Source organism: Aspergillus affinis, assembly GCF_023601865.1.
Source record: "Aspergillus affinis strain CMG 70 chromosome Unknown NODE_51_length_216796_cov_86_014955, whole genome shotgun sequence".
NCBI classification, from domain to species: domain Eukaryota; kingdom Fungi; phylum Ascomycota; class Eurotiomycetes; order Eurotiales; family Aspergillaceae; genus Aspergillus; species Aspergillus affinis.
In genome coordinates this window covers 89215-107297 of record NW_026515832.1, presented here as the reverse complement: position 1 = coordinate 107297, position 18083 = coordinate 89215, and the positions used below count along the sequence as shown (strand labels likewise).

The 18083-nt window shown below is 53.4% G+C and overlaps 6 protein-coding genes across 6 annotated transcripts; 4 read left to right on the top strand and 2 right to left on the bottom strand.

Moving 5' to 3' along the window:
• Positions 1–291: 291 nt before the first annotated feature.
• Positions 292–1435, bottom strand: KD926_008199 (uncharacterized protein; the record flags this gene model as incomplete). The annotated part of the gene is made up of 2 exons (XM_053100899.1): positions 292–986; positions 1054–1435. 2 exons carry the CDS (start codon positions 1433–1435, stop codon positions 292–294), a joined length of 1077 nt encoding a protein of 358 aa, XP_052955475.1.
• A 668-nt stretch (positions 1436–2103) lies between these two features.
• On the top strand, positions 2104–7374 carry pld3 (phospholipase D; the record flags this gene model as incomplete). Its single annotated transcript, XM_053100898.1, has 2 exons — positions 2104–7250; positions 7305–7374. The coding sequence occupies 2 exons, from the start codon at positions 2104–2106 to the stop codon at positions 7372–7374; spliced, it is 5217 nt and encodes a 1738-aa protein (XP_052955474.1).
• A 447-nt stretch (positions 7375–7821) lies between these two features.
• On the bottom strand, positions 7822–9510 carry KD926_008197 (uncharacterized protein; the record flags this gene model as incomplete). Its single annotated transcript, XM_053100897.1, has 1 exon — positions 7822–9510. One exon carries the CDS (start codon positions 9508–9510, stop codon positions 7822–7824), a length of 1689 nt encoding a protein of 562 aa, XP_052955473.1.
• Positions 9511–11084: 1574 nt separating this feature from the next.
• On the top strand, positions 11085–14019 carry orlA (putative alpha,alpha-trehalose-phosphate synthase subunit Tps2; the record flags this gene model as incomplete). The annotated part of the gene is made up of 3 exons (XM_053100895.1): positions 11085–11480; positions 11554–13783; positions 13853–14019. The coding sequence occupies 3 exons, from the start codon at positions 11085–11087 to the stop codon at positions 14017–14019; spliced, it is 2793 nt and encodes a 930-aa protein (XP_052955472.1).
• An 866-nt stretch (positions 14020–14885) lies between these two features.
• Positions 14886–16340, top strand: KD926_008195 (putative MFS monocarboxylate transporter; the record flags this gene model as incomplete). The annotated part of the gene is made up of 1 exon (XM_053100894.1): positions 14886–16340. The coding sequence occupies one exon, from the start codon at positions 14886–14888 to the stop codon at positions 16338–16340; it is 1455 nt and encodes a 484-aa protein (XP_052955471.1).
• Positions 16341–16847: 507 nt separating this feature from the next.
• KD926_008194 (PDGFA associated 1 family protein) lies at positions 16848–17782 on the top strand (the record flags this gene model as incomplete). Its single annotated transcript, XM_053100893.1, has 3 exons — positions 16848–16896; positions 17009–17076; positions 17156–17782. The coding sequence occupies 3 exons, from the start codon at positions 16848–16850 to the stop codon at positions 17780–17782; spliced, it is 744 nt and encodes a 247-aa protein (XP_052955470.1).
• Between the last annotated feature and the right edge of the window lie 301 nt (positions 17783–18083).

The following is an 18083-nucleotide window of genomic DNA, read 5'->3' as shown; positions in this document are numbered from 1 at the left end:
TTCTTGGTTCATATATCTTTAACCTCGAGAAAGTAGTATTTAGCGGCCCATTTCTGTTGTAAGCGTTCTAGACGCCTGAGGCGCAAATGCCAAGCTTTTTACCGTTTTTCTGTCTCTATGACCATTTTATGATGTAAATCCCTTAGAGGGTCCAATATCTTAGATTGTCTACAACTTCAATCAACTAGACACCCTGATAAGTACGGTGGCCGGCCCGGAAACCGACTATATACAAAGTGGCATGAGCCCCCAGGTGTAATTTAGCACCAGGGATAATCATAAGACATAAGATCATATCTTGGCTTCGCGGACGGAACCCGAGCTTTCTTTGCCCGCTTCTAAGGTCTCACGAATAAACCGGACGGCTTCGGTGACCATCTTAGGGGTAACTTCATGGCCGGCATTCTCATCAATAATGTCTTCCAGCGTCACCGCACCATCAGCGAACCACCCGTCCGGCCCTACGCTCTGTTTCAGCCAGGTGAGAAAGTCCTGACCCCGGTGATACGGCACCAGTTTATCCACACCCCCGGACAGATTGAGGATCTTTTTGTTTGCCAGGCAGCGAGTAAGAAGAGGGCGCAGGGCCTGCTTTTCTTCCTCGTTCGGTTCCCGCACAGGCCCATCTGATCTCGAGCCGAGGTAGCCCAGAAGCAAGGCGGCAGGATCGTAGTTGCGGACGGTATCCAGGAGTGTGGAAGGGAACGCCTCGGAACCCAGGAACTGGGCGCCGGGCGGGTTGCTCTCCGTCCAGGCCGCGAGCTTTGACAATCTGGCCCGGTCCGCCATGAGATTCACATAATCCGGACAACCGATGATGACCACGCCCGCACTCACGCGAGGCTCGTGCAGAATGCAGCTCCACGCCGCATGGCCGCCTAGGGATACACCAAGGACAAGGTTGTCAGAGATGCGCCGTTGAGAAGTGGGGAAGATGAATGACGGAAGATAGTCCATCAACAGTGATACATCCCGTGCGGTGCCCTCTACATTTCCACCATGTCAGTTCCGGCAGGAGACCCAGTCCATTTAGGTGTTCACGGCAACACTTACGGAAGATGGAGAACATGTCCTGCGCATGTCGGAGGTTGCCCTGTCTCCAGGCCTCATTGCCGAGGGGATCGACCAAGCGAGAGCCGTGATTCCTCTGATCGAAAGCCACAGCAATCAAGCCGGTGACCGGTGCTTTGCTATCAGCGGCACGATCGTGGATCCGTTGATTCCAATCCTTGATGACAGCACCGGCGATGGGACTCATGCGCTCCTGGGTGGCCAGGCGAGGGTGCAGAAGCCAGAGACAAGCAACCTCGGTAGCGTTGGAGGGGAGCTCATCGAGACCGAAGACGGTTGTGAGGATCCCCGCGATAGGGTACGTCTTGCGCGAAACGGCCACCGGGCTGGAGGCCGAATCTAAGGTGTTTAAAGGGTCGGTCATTGTTGCCTGTTGTCTTTTGTATACGCGTGGGGTAGGTTCAATGGGAGAGAAGATCCGGAAGACCCCAGACAGACAGTCTTACCTTAGGTAGTTCTTACGGAGTACACACAGTAAGGTACAGTACTGTAGGTACTAGACCCGTATCCGGTATCAGATACAGACTGAATTAAAGGGGTTCGGATTAATCATGAAGTGGAGGAATACTCGGTTAGAATAGACTCCTGAATATGATGGGTTTTGATTTCATTGTAGTGCTCCATTTTTTTGTTCAATTAATTTCAATTTTTTTTCCATCCCAATTGAATTCCCAGCAAGGGGGTCAGTTCCATCTACGGGACGGACACTACTCCACCGCGAGTTGGGGACAGTTGCTGCTCACGCAACGCTCCTTTCAAAACTCAACCCGTCTCACTTGCACGTCTCTCCTTTAACTTGTCCTTCTGCTTTGTTTGTTTCTTGCAATTCTAAACCCCGGGGAAATTAATTTCTTCACATTCTCCTTCATTCCCCTCTCCCTTGGATGGCCTTCCCTTGAATATGAGCATTCACCCAGTCCATTGAGGTCGGTTTCCATCGAATCCACTCCGTACCGCAAGGTATGCTTGCCCCCGTTCCCCGGGGTGCCCATGAGCCTGACTGACCCGATCCTTTCGCGAGCAGCAATTAACATGACGGACCCTACCGCGAATCCCTCGGACACGAGGGCCTCCGAAAGTACCCCGAATCACCTTAACTTTGGCGGATTCGAGCCTCTGTCGCTGTCGCTGCCCGGTGGCCCGAGGCTGTCCCCCCCTTTAGAATCCTTGGAAACCCAAAACGCTACGCCGGCAAACAACAACGCAAAACTCGTAGATGACCGCGATCGCACGGACTACTTCCTTGCCAAACTAGGTGGTAATGACCAAACAGAGAAACCCACGGGGGGCGCCAACGGACTCCAAGAGGGGCTCGACGGTGTCCCTAAGAGCACGCCCGCCTCTTTGAACTCTCGAAGACCGACCGATCTGGTCAGTAACTCGCAGAAACCCAGAAGCCTGAGCTCCCAACAGAACCACCCCGGAACGCCCCTTACCCCCCGCCGCCCAAGCGTTCAGTTCACCCAGGACGCTTCGGAAAATGACCATCTACCGGAATTGAATCAGTCTAGGCCACCGTCGGTCATGGGCGATGAGGCAGATCCAGGGTCGAAAGGGAAAAATTCACTCTTCACTAAAATCAAAGCCTTTGCCGCCTCGCCCTCCTTCTCTCACTCGCGGTCAGCCAGCGGCGCAACAATCGGGGATATCAGACCACCAAACCATGACCTGGCCACCCCCGGTTCGGAGAGGGGAGAGTTCCGCTTTCCAAATACGTTGGAGGAAGAGGGGAGTGATATGGACGCCGACGCCGAGGAAAGTGCTGGGGAGCAAAATGCTCAACATCGCAAGAAGAAGAAACATCTGCGACGAGCAAAGGGCAATGAGTCTGCGCCCCAGACCGAACCGAACACGCCCAAGGCCGTAAACCGGCCATCATTCAACTTCACCAGCTCCTTTGCCCCTTCTGAGAACTATCGGCCTCCATTTTTCCCCCGACGGAATACCGGCGACTACGCCCAGCGTGAGGGAGTGTCGGAGGATGAAGGTCGGGATCGCCTCAACCGGGATACCACCTGGAGGCGGAGAAGTGCCTGGCTCGCCAACTCGCGCGGAATGACCCAAGGCGGGCCGGACGAAAGGCGGCCAAGTAACCTCCGGCGATTAACCGGGTTCGGGCCCTCAGAAAACGCGGAAGGGCTTTCGGCCCCCTGGAGGCGACATCGAGCGGATCGTGGCTCTAGCCTGAGTGCCCAAAGATGGCGACAGATCAAAGCGGGCTTGAAGCTGATCGGCCAGCGCCGTAAAGCTGATAACACGGTGGACCACGCAAAGTCGGCCGAGCTGCTAGCTGAACTAACCTCAGGGGTGCCGGCAGCATTGATTCTGGCCAGTATGTTCCAACGTGATGAGCACGGGAGCAAGCGAATCCCAATTCTTCTGGAGCAGCTCAAGGTTCGAGTCACAGACAGTAAGATTGACTCGCATTCTGGAGATCGCCACCTGGTGTTCAGGATTGAACTTGAATACGGCAGCGGTATGACTCGCATGAAATGGATCATTCATCGGACCCTGAAGGATTTCGCCAACATCCATCTGAAGTACAAGCTCCATTTTGGAACGCAAAAATACATCCAATTGCGAAACACCGAAAGTGGACAGCTTCCGCGGTTTCCTCGAAGCGCGTTCCCCTACCTGCGTGGCGTGCGCGGCCTGGACAGTGACATGGAGGACGAAGAGGATGATGGTGGCTACGAGACCGCCGCGGAGGCAACGAGCGGCAACGAGAGAGCTGGTAAAAGACATCAGCACGTACGAAGGCAATCGTCCGCTGGCCCCTCTCGACGGCAATCGACCGTGACAAACACCGAAGGCGAGACGGCAGAAGCAGGCCCGTCAGCCAAGAAGGAAAGCTACCCGGAGCGGCAGAGAAAGAAACTGGAATCCTATCTCCAAAAATTGATACGCTTTTTGATTTTTAAGCCCGATAGCAACCGCCTCTGCAAGTTCTTGGAGCTTTCGGCGCTGGGCGTTCGTCTTGCTGCCGAGGGCAGCTACCATGGTAAGGAAGGATATCTGATCATCCAGTCATCAAAGGGCCTTGATTTCCGGAGGGCCTTAACACCGGCCATGGTAAAGAAGCGTCATTCCCCCAAGTGGTTCCTTGTCAGACACAGTTATGTCGTTTGCGTCGATTCGCCTGAGGAGATGAACATCTACGACGTGTTTCTGGTCGATCCGCTTTTCCGACTCCAAACACAGAAGATCAGTATACGCAATCAGAAGGCAAAGGAGCTGGCAAAGTCGGCGAAGGAGTCGGCCAGACATCCGCAGCATCATACGCTAAAACTTGAGAACTCGGAGCGAAAGCTCAAGCTCCTGGCCAGGAACGAACGTCAGCTCCACCAGTTTGAGGATTCAATTCGGTTCATGGTCGACAACACCCCTTGGGCAAAGCCCAACCGATTCGACAGCTTTGCCCCCGTGCGTCAAAATTGTTTTGCCCAGTGGCTGGTGGATGCTCGTGACCATATGTGGGTAGTTTCGCGGGCAATCAACCAGGCAAAGGATGTCATCTACATCCATGACTGGTGGCTGAGTCCTGAGCTTTACATGCGACGGCCAGCTGCTATCAGCCAAAAGTGGCGTCTGGATCGCCTTCTTCAGCGCAAGGCTCGCGAGGGAGTGAAAATCTTTGTGATTATGTATCGAAACATCAATTCTGCCATTCCGATTGACTCGGAGTACTCCAAGTTCTCTCTTCTCGACCTGCATCCCAACGTCTTTGTCCAAAGATCTCCCAATCAGTTCAGACAAAACACCTTCTTCTGGGCGCATCACGAGAAACTATGCATCATTGACCATACGCTGGCTTTCGTGGGAGGTATCGATTTGTGTTTCGGAAGATGGGACACACCACAGCACATGCTCACGGACGACAAGCCCACTGGGTTCGAGACACCAGACGGACCAAAAGATGCAGACCATTGCCAGCTCTGGCCCGGTAAAGACTATTCCAACCCGCGTATTCAAGACTTTTATGACTTGGACAAACCATATGAGGAGATGTATGACCGAAACACCACACCTAGGATGCCGTGGCATGACATATCAATGCATGTCGTCGGTCAACCAGCTCGGGATCTCACGCGTCATTTCGTTCAGCGCTGGAACTACATCTTGCGTCAGCGCAAACCAACACGGCCTACTCCGTTTCTCCTGCCTCCGCCGGACTTTGAACCTGCCGACCTAGAGGCACTAGGCCTTGATGGGACCTGTGAAGTTCAGATCCTACGATCTAGCAGTGCCTGGTCGACTGGCACTGGGGACTTGACGGAACACAGTATCATGAACGCGTACGTCAAGTTGATCGAGGAATCCGAACACTTCGTCTACATCGAGAACCAGTTTTTCGTCAGTACATGTGAAATCGACGGTAGGAAGATCGAGAATCTAATCGGTGACGCGTTGGTGGAGCGGATCACTAGGGCTGCAAAGAATCAAGAAGCCTGGCGCGCTACCATCGTCATCCCACTAATCCCCGGATTTCAGAATACCGTGGACAGTGAAGGTGGAACTAGCGTTCGTCTGATCATGATGTGCCAGTACCGGAGTATCTGTCGCGGGGAAACGTCTATATTTGGGCGACTTCGAGCTCTCGGTATTGAACCCGAAGACTACATCCAGTTCTACAGTCTTCGGACCTGGGGAAAAATCGGACCTCACAATCATCTGGTCACCGAACAATTATACATCCATGCCAAGTGTATGATCGTGGACGACCGAGCCGCGATCATTGGGTCTGCGAATATCAACGAGCGATCCATGTTAGGCTCACGGGACTCGGAGGTCGCATCCGTCGTCCGGGACACTGATATGATCTGGTCTTCGATGAACGGCCGTCCTTACCTCGTCGGGAGATTCCCCCACACGCTTCGGATGCGTCTCATGAGAGAGCATTTGGGCATCGATGTGGACGAATTGATGGAGCATTCAATGGCGACCGAGGAGGAACTGCGAAGAATTGAAATCGCAGAGGAGGAATCGAAACCCATAGAAGATCGTGAAAGGCTTGACTCTGAGTCTCTTATGCAGGAGAAACAGACGGAGCGGGATATGATTGAACGTCGACATCGTATCCAGGACGAATTCCTCTCACGCTCGGAAGACATGCACAGCTTTAATCATGATGTCGACTGGGAACAGGGCAACAACCCGAACCTCAAGTCCAACAGAAAGATGACGGCAGATGCCAGGGTAACTGCCAACCCAGGGCACAAAAAGGACGTGGATGGGTTTGGGAATGACAATCTTGATGCTGCTGCGCAAGCCGGATTGGGAGACGCCCGCGATACCCGATTCGTGGATACGAAAACCGAAGTACTGCTTTCTCCCGTCGCAAGTGAGGGCAGAGGCACTGTGCAGCAACCGAAGCGTTCACGACAACAACAACAACAGCCCTCCCAGCACACTGATGAGAGGGACGCCCGGAATTCTTTTGCTGCAACGGGTAATGATGTAGAGTCGAGTCCTGCTGAGCCTGAGAGTGCATCAAGAGACAAATATGATTCCGACAAATACCCGCATCCACTTGGCTCAGAAATGAAGCATGTCTACATCGATCAGGACTGTATGCGAGATCCGGTGATAGATTTGTTCTACCTGGACACATGGCATGCCGTTGCAGAGAAGAATACAAAGATCTACCGCAACGTTTTCCGTTGCATGCCTGACAGTGAAGTGAAATCCTGGAAAGAATACAAAGAATACACTGCTTATTCAGAGCGTTTCACCGAGTTGCAGAACCAGCAAAGCTCCAAGGCAACCAAGTCAAATCTGCAGGCTGCTAGTCCGAGCACCGAAAAACAGACAAATGAAGCCACCCTCGGCGACCGTTCGGCGTCTGAGCCGACAAAGCAAGAGACGCCAGACTTAGACGAGAAGGCTAGTCGCAGAATAAGTGACGTGATATCCTCGGGCAACGCACGAAACGGGCGACATGATGAAAGTGTCTCGTCTGGCGAGGATGCGGACAAGCAGCGCTCTGATCCTCCGGTGGTTGAATACTCGGAAGCGTTGAATCGGAATGCTACCACTCATTCCCGCCGACGACGGCGAAGAGCCACAACTTTGGGATCGAAGCGAGAATTCCATGCATCAGATGAGATGATGGATATGCAGCGAGCGGAGAACATGTTGGAGAAGACTCAGGGGCATCTCATCCTGTGGCCCTATGACTGGTTTGTGATCCTTTGCGACTGTCTTGCATGCTCAGTGTTGACCATATATTCTAGGCTTGAAAAAGAGGAACAGGGCGGAAACTGGCTTTACACGTTGGATCAGATTTCCCCACTGGAAATTTAGTAGGCTTCCCTCCCCCCATCAAGGGTTTGACGGACTCTTTGCTAACCCCGACATAGTAATTAATGTCCTCATACCGGATGACACGAACCCCGTCACTCCAGCCTTAGTCCCCTTGCCTACTTTGTCTTTGGAACTGGCTCTTGCTCTTGGATACCTACTACTTTCTCTGTTTTGAGTCGGAATACCTAATCCTTTCGCATTTTCTACCGGTTTACACCTCCCTCGTCTTGTTTCATTTTGATAGCAAGCGGGCGTTCTTTCTGCTAGTACTGTTCTTCCTTAATGTAATGTAATTAACTACCTATTTCTGCCGTCTTGGAATGGGTTAACTGTCCCGCCCAATTGAATATACCAGGGACGCTGGAATATGTCTATACTACATATTGGCCTCAATAAGAACTCTACCGAGATGGTAACCAGGAGTCACGGATATGAACCTTAATGTGTCTATTCCACATCGGATGTTGCAGTTGAACCTCTGTAGGAATAGATGATGCGGGCGCGCACTTGACTGAAGTCATCGAAGTTGGCCTGCAGAGCGGGCGCTAGCAGACTCTCACCGGGGCGAATGTGCTTATCCAACGGCGCACTGATCAGGTTATATGCATGCGCAAACGCGGCTTGAAGGTCCGAAGTGCGCGTGCATGAGCGGCCGAGATCATTCATATAGTTGGCCGGGTCTTGGATGCAAAGCCGCGAAGCCTTGGGCACATTGCCCCTGGACGCGGCGGTTCTTTTGATATTGACGAGAGCTCGTTGGCCACGAAGGAAGGCAGGCACGTCATCGAGATCGTATTCCTTGCTGGCGGACTTGACGGTTTCGGCGTTGAAACAGCCCGGAGGGTCGACAGAGATCCCCGTAGTGGTTAAATCTACTGTAGTACCGTAGAATTGCAGAAATCCTAGGAGTTGCTCTCCGAGACTGCCGCCCGATGCCCGAAACCGCCCGTGATTGATCTTCAGGAAGCCGACGACGAGCATCACGAGAGCGTTTGTGGTAATGGAGTGGTTGTGCATGCTGAATAAACCCCGCGCCTCGAGCATCAGACGGGAAGTCATGTATAGCGGCCGAACTGAGGGATACTCGGCGAGGTAATCCCGGATATACTCGATGGAAGAAGGGGGGCCTTCTCCGCAACGGAACTGTAATCTGAGACCGGTTGGGCGGTGGATGGCTGTCAGGGCTGGGTTTGGTTTACCGTCTATCCAAATCTGATCTCTAAATAATGAGCTCCGGCGAAGGGCATTCTCGACGTTGCGGAGCAGGTCGGCGTAAGATTGAAGCACCTGCGGTCGGGTAGCGCTGGGTTTCCGATCTCTCTCGATTGATCGTGCCGAGTCGGGTACTGGCAATACGAATTCCAGGGCCGAATGGCTCATGGCAAGCCCGGTCCTCCAAGGCCCAATCAGGAGAGGGGGGCGAGGTACAGTATCTGCAATAAGATCCTGCACTTCCGTGACGACTTGCGCCACGTGATTCTGCTCCTGGGCTATTGGGGAAAGGTACTTGTCCAGCGCGCGCACCTCTGCATCTAGCTGCGAGATGCCGTGGAGCTGCGCGTGGCGTGGTCCTCCCACGTAAGCCATCCATGGCGACTGTTCCGGGCGATTTATTTTCGAGCTCGCGGCCCACCGCACTTGCTCACCTTCCCATACCGATGAGTATCCGGCAGTAGTACTTGGTGTGGAAGCCTTCTGTTTGGCGTATGCGGGCCGTTCTGAGGTCAAGACACGTCGAGGTGTGGCGGTTGGGAGTGACGGCTGCTTCTTGGGAGGACCCTTGCGAATGATTTTGCGGATAAAACCATTTCGTTTTTGCGATCGGTGGGCTTCTAGAGATGGCTGCTCCTCCGGGACCACGGCGGTATTTTCCGGGAGGGAGTACTGCTCCTCGGGGGGATTCTTGAAAATGACTTTGCGGATCAAACCATTCCGATTCTGCGATCGGTGGGCTTCCAGAGTCTTCCAGAGGCTATTGTTGAAAATCGCCGGGTCCTTCGAATCAGGGCCAGACCCATGAGTCTCGCGGCGGGACGTCGACGAGGAAAAACGAAGGGGATGGCGTAAAGGCGATCGAATGGACGTCGTTAAATGAGGGGAAAATAATGTGCGTTTAGCGAAGAGGAAATCGCGCATGGTCGAGCGATCAGCCAAGCAGCGCAGTACGCATTGCGGATGAATAGTCACAGACCGGGACATAAACCGGAGGGAGTGGGAAGACGATAGAAAAGTTAAATTCGAATTAATATTAATTTAGGAAGTAAGGTAGGGCGCAGAGAGGGTGACAGGCGGTGACAAGTGCTGGATGGAGGAATGACCGTCACCACATCATAGTCATAGCCATCACCGTCGTGAAGTCCGTCAACTTCTGAGCGGAAGATTTGCTCTTCCTCCGGCTGCCTGGAGACTCGGGCATTGAGATCACATGCTCTTTCTGCCTCAGGCATGCAGGAGGGGTCCGATGTCACGGGATCCAGATCAGCCCTAAGTCGATCCGGATGAGGTAATCAAGATCCAGGTCAGAGTTGCGGCCTGTCACGTTGGGCTGGCTTACTTTGTTCTTTTGGTCAAGAGTCGAGAGTCGAGACTGCGAGTGAAAGGTACAGAATAGATAATGTGACACGTTGGTATTATGCAACGGGCAGTCAACTCTTATCATGATCCTGGGAGGGTTGGCAAGCCAGTCAGATCATGACGTAGATTGCTCGGAGAAGGTCGATATTCTTCTTCTTCTTCTTCTCCCACTTTTCTAGCGTCGTCATCATCGGAACATCATCGACTAATTCTCCTGATCCAGGGATTGTCCGGTTCCCCGTAGGCACTTCCACTGTCGCGTCCACTTGCTTGGGCGTGTTCCTCTGTGCGACGTGCTTTTAAGAGACGAAGAATGACCACCACGGGATCTGGGATTTTATGGCAACCAATCAATGAAATCTGCCGATCTTTTTCTCTCTTGTGATTGTCTCTCTGGACCTTGAGTGTAGATACCCAAGATCAACTAAGATCGAGAAAGTGACTGCTCACCTAGTAAGTATACCCAATGTTCATGGTGAGCTCCGACCGGCGTTGATTCCTAATTCCTCAGGCCCTCACCGCCTGGACCAATCCATTCCGCGCCCCGCCTCTTCTCCGTCCTTTGGCTTCTTCCCTGCTGTTGCCCAAATTCCCGGTCTGTCTTATTGTCGTTGTCCACCTCGCCTCTCTCACCCGTCGGGAACAGCGGGTGTGTGTTGTGCGTGCCGGCCAGAAAGCCTGCTTGTGTGTGAGTGTCCAACAAAGCGAGAGAAATAGCAAGAGTACCCCGGTGAAAGTGAGAAATACTACCTTTCTTTACCTGCACTATGTGTCGCTATCTCTCTTATCTATTTTAACACTCCAAATAATCACCACAGCTTTCACGCCTTGTTATCTCTCACTCCCTATGAAACAATTTGCTTTCCTTCATCCCTATCCATTTAATTCATCTTGTCTCTTTATCGCCGCCCTTTCCTAGCTATCGTGCTGCAATCCTATCGTCCATCATCTACCGCCTCACCTGTTATTGATTGTTGAGCATGTGAAAAACATCCCCAAGATTGGAAACACGACGAAACATGCATGAGTTTGACTGACCGAGAAAGCTCTTCAGAACCAATCATTTTGTTGGCCATCGTCAATTCGTTCCCTGCGTCGCTCTCTATCTCGTCATCGCTATCTGATCCGGTTCCGTCATGAACCCCTCCAAGCACGGCACTGCCGGCCGCCCACCCGCTGAACAACCAGCCTCGGTGTTGATAGGAGCCAGCATGAACTCCCCGGGCAAGGAATCCGGCCCGAATGCCTCCACTGCTTTCTTGATTCCGGAAAATTCGTCTACTACCTCTGCGAACCCTCGAAATAAGCAATGGTCAGACTCCGATCTCACCTCCCCCGCCACTCCGGCTCAGGCAGCCAAGGATGTGAAATCCGGATCTGAGTTGCTACGTCGATTGAGTCTCAGAGGCAACCCGCCGGTGCTGGAAGCACACCCCCGAGAACAGTATCCGAATCTCAACCTCAGTGGGCGAATAATCAGCGCGGCTTTTTGCATTCCTTACAAGCTGTATCTTCGAACGGGTCATGACTGGGTACGTCATATATATTCCCCTCGTGCCGCACCCAGGAACTAGGCATTTGATGACGTACTAATTCATCTTGCAGGAGCTTAAAACTCGCCCGGGAACATCTGCCCTCTTCGACTCGTTTGCATATCTCGGTTCCAGTGAGACACAGTGGTCCCATACGCTCGTTGGCTGGACTGGCGAAGTTGAACCGATCCATGACACCGCACCCTCTTTAGAGCAGATTCCTTCCAACGCCAACGGTGTCAATGGCACTTCTGTGCCTCTGAACAAGGCGGCGGCGCCGGTCCCCGTCGATACCACTCACCGACCGCCTAGTCATCCTCTTGTGGAGGGGGTTTCGGTCGGCCCGGAAGATCGGGAACGACTTGATCGACGGTTAGTGTCCAGTCGATATGGCAAAATTGCGCCAGTATGGCTGTCAGCTGAAACCGAGGTGCCCGAGGACACAATAACGCTATCCGATCAAGGCCGGTGGAGACGGTATGCGGAACGGGAGCTATACCCTCTACTTCACTACAAGCAGCACGGCCCTACGGATGGGCGATCGGAGCGTACATGGTGGGCAGACTATGTTCGCATGAACCGGCTATTCGCGGATCGGATTGCGCAAGAGTACCGAGAAGGCGACATTGTCTGGATTCACGACTACCACCTGTTCCTTCTCCCCAGTATGCTGCGACAAAGGATTCCCAATATCTATATCGGCTTCTTCTTGCATGCCCCCTTCCCAAGCAGCGAGTTTATGCGCTGCCTGGCCAAACGGAAGGAGGTTCTCACGGGTGTCTTGAGCGCGAATATGCTAGGCTTCCAAACGTTCTCTTATTCCCGTCATTTCTCCTCGTGCTGCACTCGTGTTCTTGGGTTCGATTCGAACTCCGCCGGGGTCGACGCGTATGGCGCTCATGTAGCCGTGGACGTGTTCCCCATCGGCATCGATGCGAAGGCGATCCAGAAGATCGCTTTCGGCCCCCCGGACATTGAGAAGGCTGTCGTGGGCATCCGCAAGTTGTACGCCGGGAAGAAGATCATTGTCGGTAGAGACCGACTAGATAGTGTTCGAGGTGTCACCCAAAAGCTGCAGGCCTTCGAGTTGTTCTTGGAGCGGTACCCTGAATGGCGCGATAAGGTTGTGCTCATCCAGGTGACCAGCCCCACTAGCGTTGAGGAGGAGAAAGAGGAGAACAAGATTGCCAGCCAGATCTCCAACATGGTCTCGACCATTAACGGTCGTTTCGGCTCTTTGAGCTTCGCCCCCGTCAAGTACTATCCCCAATATCTATCCCAGCAGGAATACTTCGCGTTGCTGCGGGTCGCGGATGTAGGTCTAATCACCACCGTCCGCGATGGCATGAATACGACCAGTCTGGAATACATCATCTGTCAACAAAACAATCATAGTCCTTTAATCCTGTCCGAATTCTCCGGAACAGCCGGGACCCTGTCAAGTGCGATTCACATCAACCCTTGGGATACTGCGGGTGTGGCAGGGGCCATTAGCCAGGCTTTGGAGATGGCGTCGGAGCAAAAGCAGTCCCAGCACACGATGCTCTACAACCACGTCATTTCAAATACTGTGTCGTCTTGGTCTCAGCAGTTCCTCACGCGCCTGCTGACCAACCTCTCCTCGTTTGACCAATCAGTGGCCACTCCGGCGCTCGACCGGGCCAAACTGTTAAAGCAGTACCGCAGAGCGCGGAAGAGGCTCTTCATGTTTGACTACGATGGGACGCTGACGCCGATCGTCAAAGACCCTCAGGCCGCAATCCCATCGGACCGAGTCCTCCGGACCATCAAATCGCTGGCCGCCGATCCTCGAAACGCCGTTTGGATCATTAGTGGACGAGACCAAGCCTTCCTTGACGAGTGGATGGGTCATATACCCGAGCTGGGATTGAGTGCTGAGCATGGCTGCTTTATCCGTAAACCGCGCTCGGATGATTGGGAGAATCTGGCCGAACGGTCTAACATGGGATGGCAGAGAGAAGTCATGGAAACCTTCCAGCACTACACCGAGCGGACGCAGGGATCCTTCATCGAGCGGAAGCGGGTGGCCCTTACGTGGCATTACCGCCGTGCGGACCCCGAGTACGGCGCTTTCCAGGCTCGCGAGTGTCGCAAGCATCTGGAAGAGACCGTCGGGAAAAGATGGGAGGTTGAAGTGATGGCCGGAAAGGCGAACTTGGAAGTGCGACCGACCTTTGTCAACAAGGGGTTCATTGCCACTCGACTGGTGAATGAATATGGAACTGGCCCCGGAAAGGCCCCCGAGTTCATCTTGTGCTCGGGCGATGACTTCACGGATGAAGGTAAACTCACCCCCCCCAATCCATCACTCTCTGTTTTAGTTTCCTGATTTACTGACATGTTGGGTATAGATATGTTCCGGGCCCTTTCAAAGTTTGACCTTCCGCAAGACCATGTCTTTTCAGTGACCGTCGGCGCCAGTTCGAAACAGACAGCCGCTAGCTGGCATCTGCTCGAGCCTGCCGATGTTATTGAAACGGTCACGATGTTGAACAGCAGCGCCAAGCAAGAATATTGATCTTTTTTTGACGTGAATCTTGAGATCCTCGGCCGGATGTCCGTTGTGACTAGTTTCAAATCGCTTCATTTTCCCTCCTCTTGCCCCCATTTTCTTTTCTATTTTAATTCCCTTTCGTTCTTAATCATGTTCATAGAAAGCCATTTGGAATGTTGTGCAGCTGGGGACTGTTGTATGTACCTAGAGAGTATAGAGACCGGAACGAGGAGAGAAAAGCATCAGAAGTCCGAAGTGTTGAATGCGAAACACGGAAGTGATATATCTTCATGTACTCCCGAGTAGACAAATAGAACAGACTGAACAGTACAACTAGGTGGACTCAACCAAATATGGGGAAATGCGGAGGTGACGCCATCTCCCCGGCTGCCCGCAAAACCAGGCCTCTTCGGCACACGCTTCCGAGCGGGCATCCTAAATCCTTGCCCTCGGCCTTTGGTGCGAACTCCGGAGTCAATTCCATTTCTGAATCCTACTGCTGCCCTGCCCGTCTCCACAGAGGGGGCACCTTATTATGAGTAATAATAATAATGCCAATCAGTGACTACGGTCCAACGCTGTGCTCTGCAAATCTCAATTCTTGACTCATTCGACATTTTTCTTTTATCTATGCAGAATCATGGGTTTGTGCATCAGTGCCTAATGCCTAGGGTGAGCCATTCTCCCCCTAACTCTTGTTCTCTTTTTTTCTTCTTCGTCCCGCAGATTGTTTCCTTATCTTTATCTTAGGTATCTGTCTCTTGTTGAGTCTCGTTCCTTGAAATTCAGTTCCCACCATTCAGTAGCGTTTCTCTTTCGCCTAGTCGCTCATCTTCCCCCCTGTGCGGCATTGCCTCCAAGTTATTTATCTTGTCCTGCGCACGGCCATCATGGGTGCTCCGTTGTCGCACGACGGTTTGCCCGATTCCACACCCGGAGCAGAGAAGACCTGGAACCCGCCTCAAGATGAAACGATAAGCGAAGACCACGCTCCCTCTCGAGCCAACCTCGACGATGAGGAATCGGGCCTCGACGAGTGTCAATCGAAAGAGCTCTCCAAGACTATGACTCACGGTAGTCATGCCGGGACGCTGGCGCGGAGGACGCTCTCCATCGTCCGCACGAGAGAGTCGGGCAAAGAAATTGGCCCTGCCCCGGACGGCGGTCTCGCGGCGTGGACCCAAGTAGCCCTGGGGCATTTTGTCATCTTCAACACATGGGGGTACATCAACAGCTTTGGCGTCTTCCAAACTTACTATACCGAGAAGCTGGGACGGCCACCATCCGATATATCGTGGGTGGGAAGCATCCAGATTTTCCTCCTCTTCTTCGTCGGCACCTTCTCCGGTCGTGCTACGGATGCCGGATACTTCAAGGTCACTCTGGCCATAGGGGCTTTGTTGGAGCTGTTTTGCATCTTCATGACCTCGCTGTGCACGGAATACTGGCAACTGTTCCTGGCCCAGGGTGTCGGACAAGGGATCGGCTGCGGGCTCATGTTTTGCCCGACCATTGCCCTGATTCCCACATATTTCACCACAAAACGTTCGATCGCCATGGGCATCGTGGCATCAGGGTCCGCGACGGGGGGCCTCGTGTTCCCGGCCGTCGTCATGCGCCTGCTCCCCCAGGTCGGGTACGGATGGACCATGCGGACATTGGGCTTCATCTCCCTTGCCACGTTGACCCCGTGCTTGATCTTTTTGAAGCAACGGCTGCCACCGCGCCGGAGCGGTCCTCTGGTGGAACTTTCGGCCTTCAAGGAATTGCCGTATCTGCTTTTTGCCGTCGGCATGTTTCTCAATTTCTGGGGCATCTATGTCGGGTTCTTTTATATCGGCAGCTTTGGACGCAACATCATCGGCGTGTCTCAGTCGACCTCGATCGACGTGCTCTTGGTCATGAACGGCGTTGGCTTGCTCGGTCGACTCATCCCCAACCTCGTGGCCGATTGGTATTCCGGCCCTCTGAATATGCTGATCCCCTTCAGTCTAGCCACCGCCGTGGTCTCATATTGCTGGGCCGCGGTAAGTAGCCAAGGGGGTCTGTATGCATTTAGTGTCTTCTACGGTCTGTCGGCTGCCGGGATCCAGTCCCTCTTCCCTGCCACGCTCAGCACGCTCACGACAGACTTGAAGAAAACCGGGGTCAGAATGGGGATGGTGTTGAGCGTCGTAGCCGTCGCCGCTCTCATCGGCTCCCCGATTGCGGGCGCATTGATTCAACGGGGAGATGGTCAGTATCTGTATGCGCAAATGTTCATGGGCAGTGCGATCATTGCCGGAACGCTGACCCTGATGGCGTCACGCGTGGCCCGGTTGGGATTTGCATGGCAGCGAGCGTGAGCAGGTCTTCTTATAGTAGTAGAACAGATCATTGGGTAGTACTAGAGATACAAACATATATCCCTTGTTCAATGACAAGATTCATCCCTCCGTAGATCTGCGAGAGAGGTAAGACGGGTCATGTGTCAATCCGAAACATGTGATTGGCGGCTCGGATGAGGCAACAAGATGTGCCTGAGGTCCTCCACCCCGCCTGCTCTGGGAAATCCTCGGCGTGACTCCTTCTCTACTTTTCTCTCCTCATCTGTTGCCAATTGAACGGAGCATTTGGAGTCTTCGGCATTCTACTATTCGCTTTGTACCTCTAGACATTTCGTTTTTGTCTCATCCCCATACCTAAATGTCAGTGCACTATCCTCCATTCCCCGCCTCAGCGCTGCCCCTCGTTTACTAACGCCTATAGTCTTGTCTAGCTAGATACATCTTCTACCCCCCACCATATACCTCGATCTTTTTTGTTGGGCCTTTCTTGGTTTCGCCTCGCAGTTTATCATAAACTTACACATTATGGCACCCCGCGGTCGTGGTGGCAAATTTTCTAAGCCCTCTCGAGGAGGTATGTGAAGCAATAAGGCAAATTGAAAAAATACAAACAAACGCCGACACCCCTCGAGCGGGGCCCGAGCTAAACGACACGGAGAGCGCTGACGGAGGTTGGACCCAATAAGGTGGAAAACATTTTAGTCGAGATGTGCAGCCGGTGGATAAAGATGGGAACCGCGTTGGCCTATGGAGGGTATGTTCCTGTTCCTGTTCACCTTCCCGGACTCGGGCACCTTCTAACGTTCTGGTCTTCTGCACTGCCCTGATTTTAGGAACCTGATGAGGAACCCGATACGTCGTCGAGCGAAGAGGAAGACAGCGAGTCAGAGGAGGAGTCGAGTTCGGAGGAAGGACCCAAAGACCAGGCGGACGGTGCCGCCGGCTCCTCTGCAGCCCAGGAACTGACGCGCGAGGAACGTCGTGCGGCCGCCAAGGAAAAGAAGAAAGCAGCGATTGCGAGACGACAGAAAGTGCAACCGGGGGACATGCCGTCGTCGGATTCGGAGTCTGATGACGAGAACAACAACACCAACACCAACAACGGAGGAGACGAGGGCCTGCCCGCCAACCCGAATCACACGGCCAAGTCCCGATCGCAGCTCAGCAGCGACGCGCCCGAGAAGGTAGCCAAGGATCCGTCGCAATTGTCTCGACGGGAGCGCGAGGCCGTGGAGGCCCAGCAGGCACGAGAGCGCTATATGAAGTTGCACGCGGAGGGCAAGACCGACGAGGCGCGCGCCGATCTGGCGCGCCTGGCCCTGGTGCGGGAAAAACGGGAACAGGATCGGTTGCGCAAGGAGGCTGAGAAGGAAGAGAAGGCCGAGTTGGCCAAGGCACGGGCAGAAGAACGAGAGGCGAAGTTGGGCGGGAAGAAGAAGGGCGCCCCCAAGAAGAAATAAATGACTCGGAATGGCTGCCGGCGAGGGGGATACCTAAGGGAAGCCTTTACCTTCCGCTAGGCCTCCGCCTCACTCTCTCCTTCCCTGTCCATGTCTCCCAATAGAGATCACCACCCGGCCATGTTGATGAACCATTCGCTTCCCTCGATCTACTTAAATTTTGGCAAACCCCCGGTCATGGCCCGGTATTCTCATAGCACGCTCATATTTTGGAATACATTAAACAAAGACCGCTTGAGAGGATAGTTTCTTTATATTCAGTGCTTCCTTCGGCCGATAAGCAGCGGAATGTAGAGTAGTA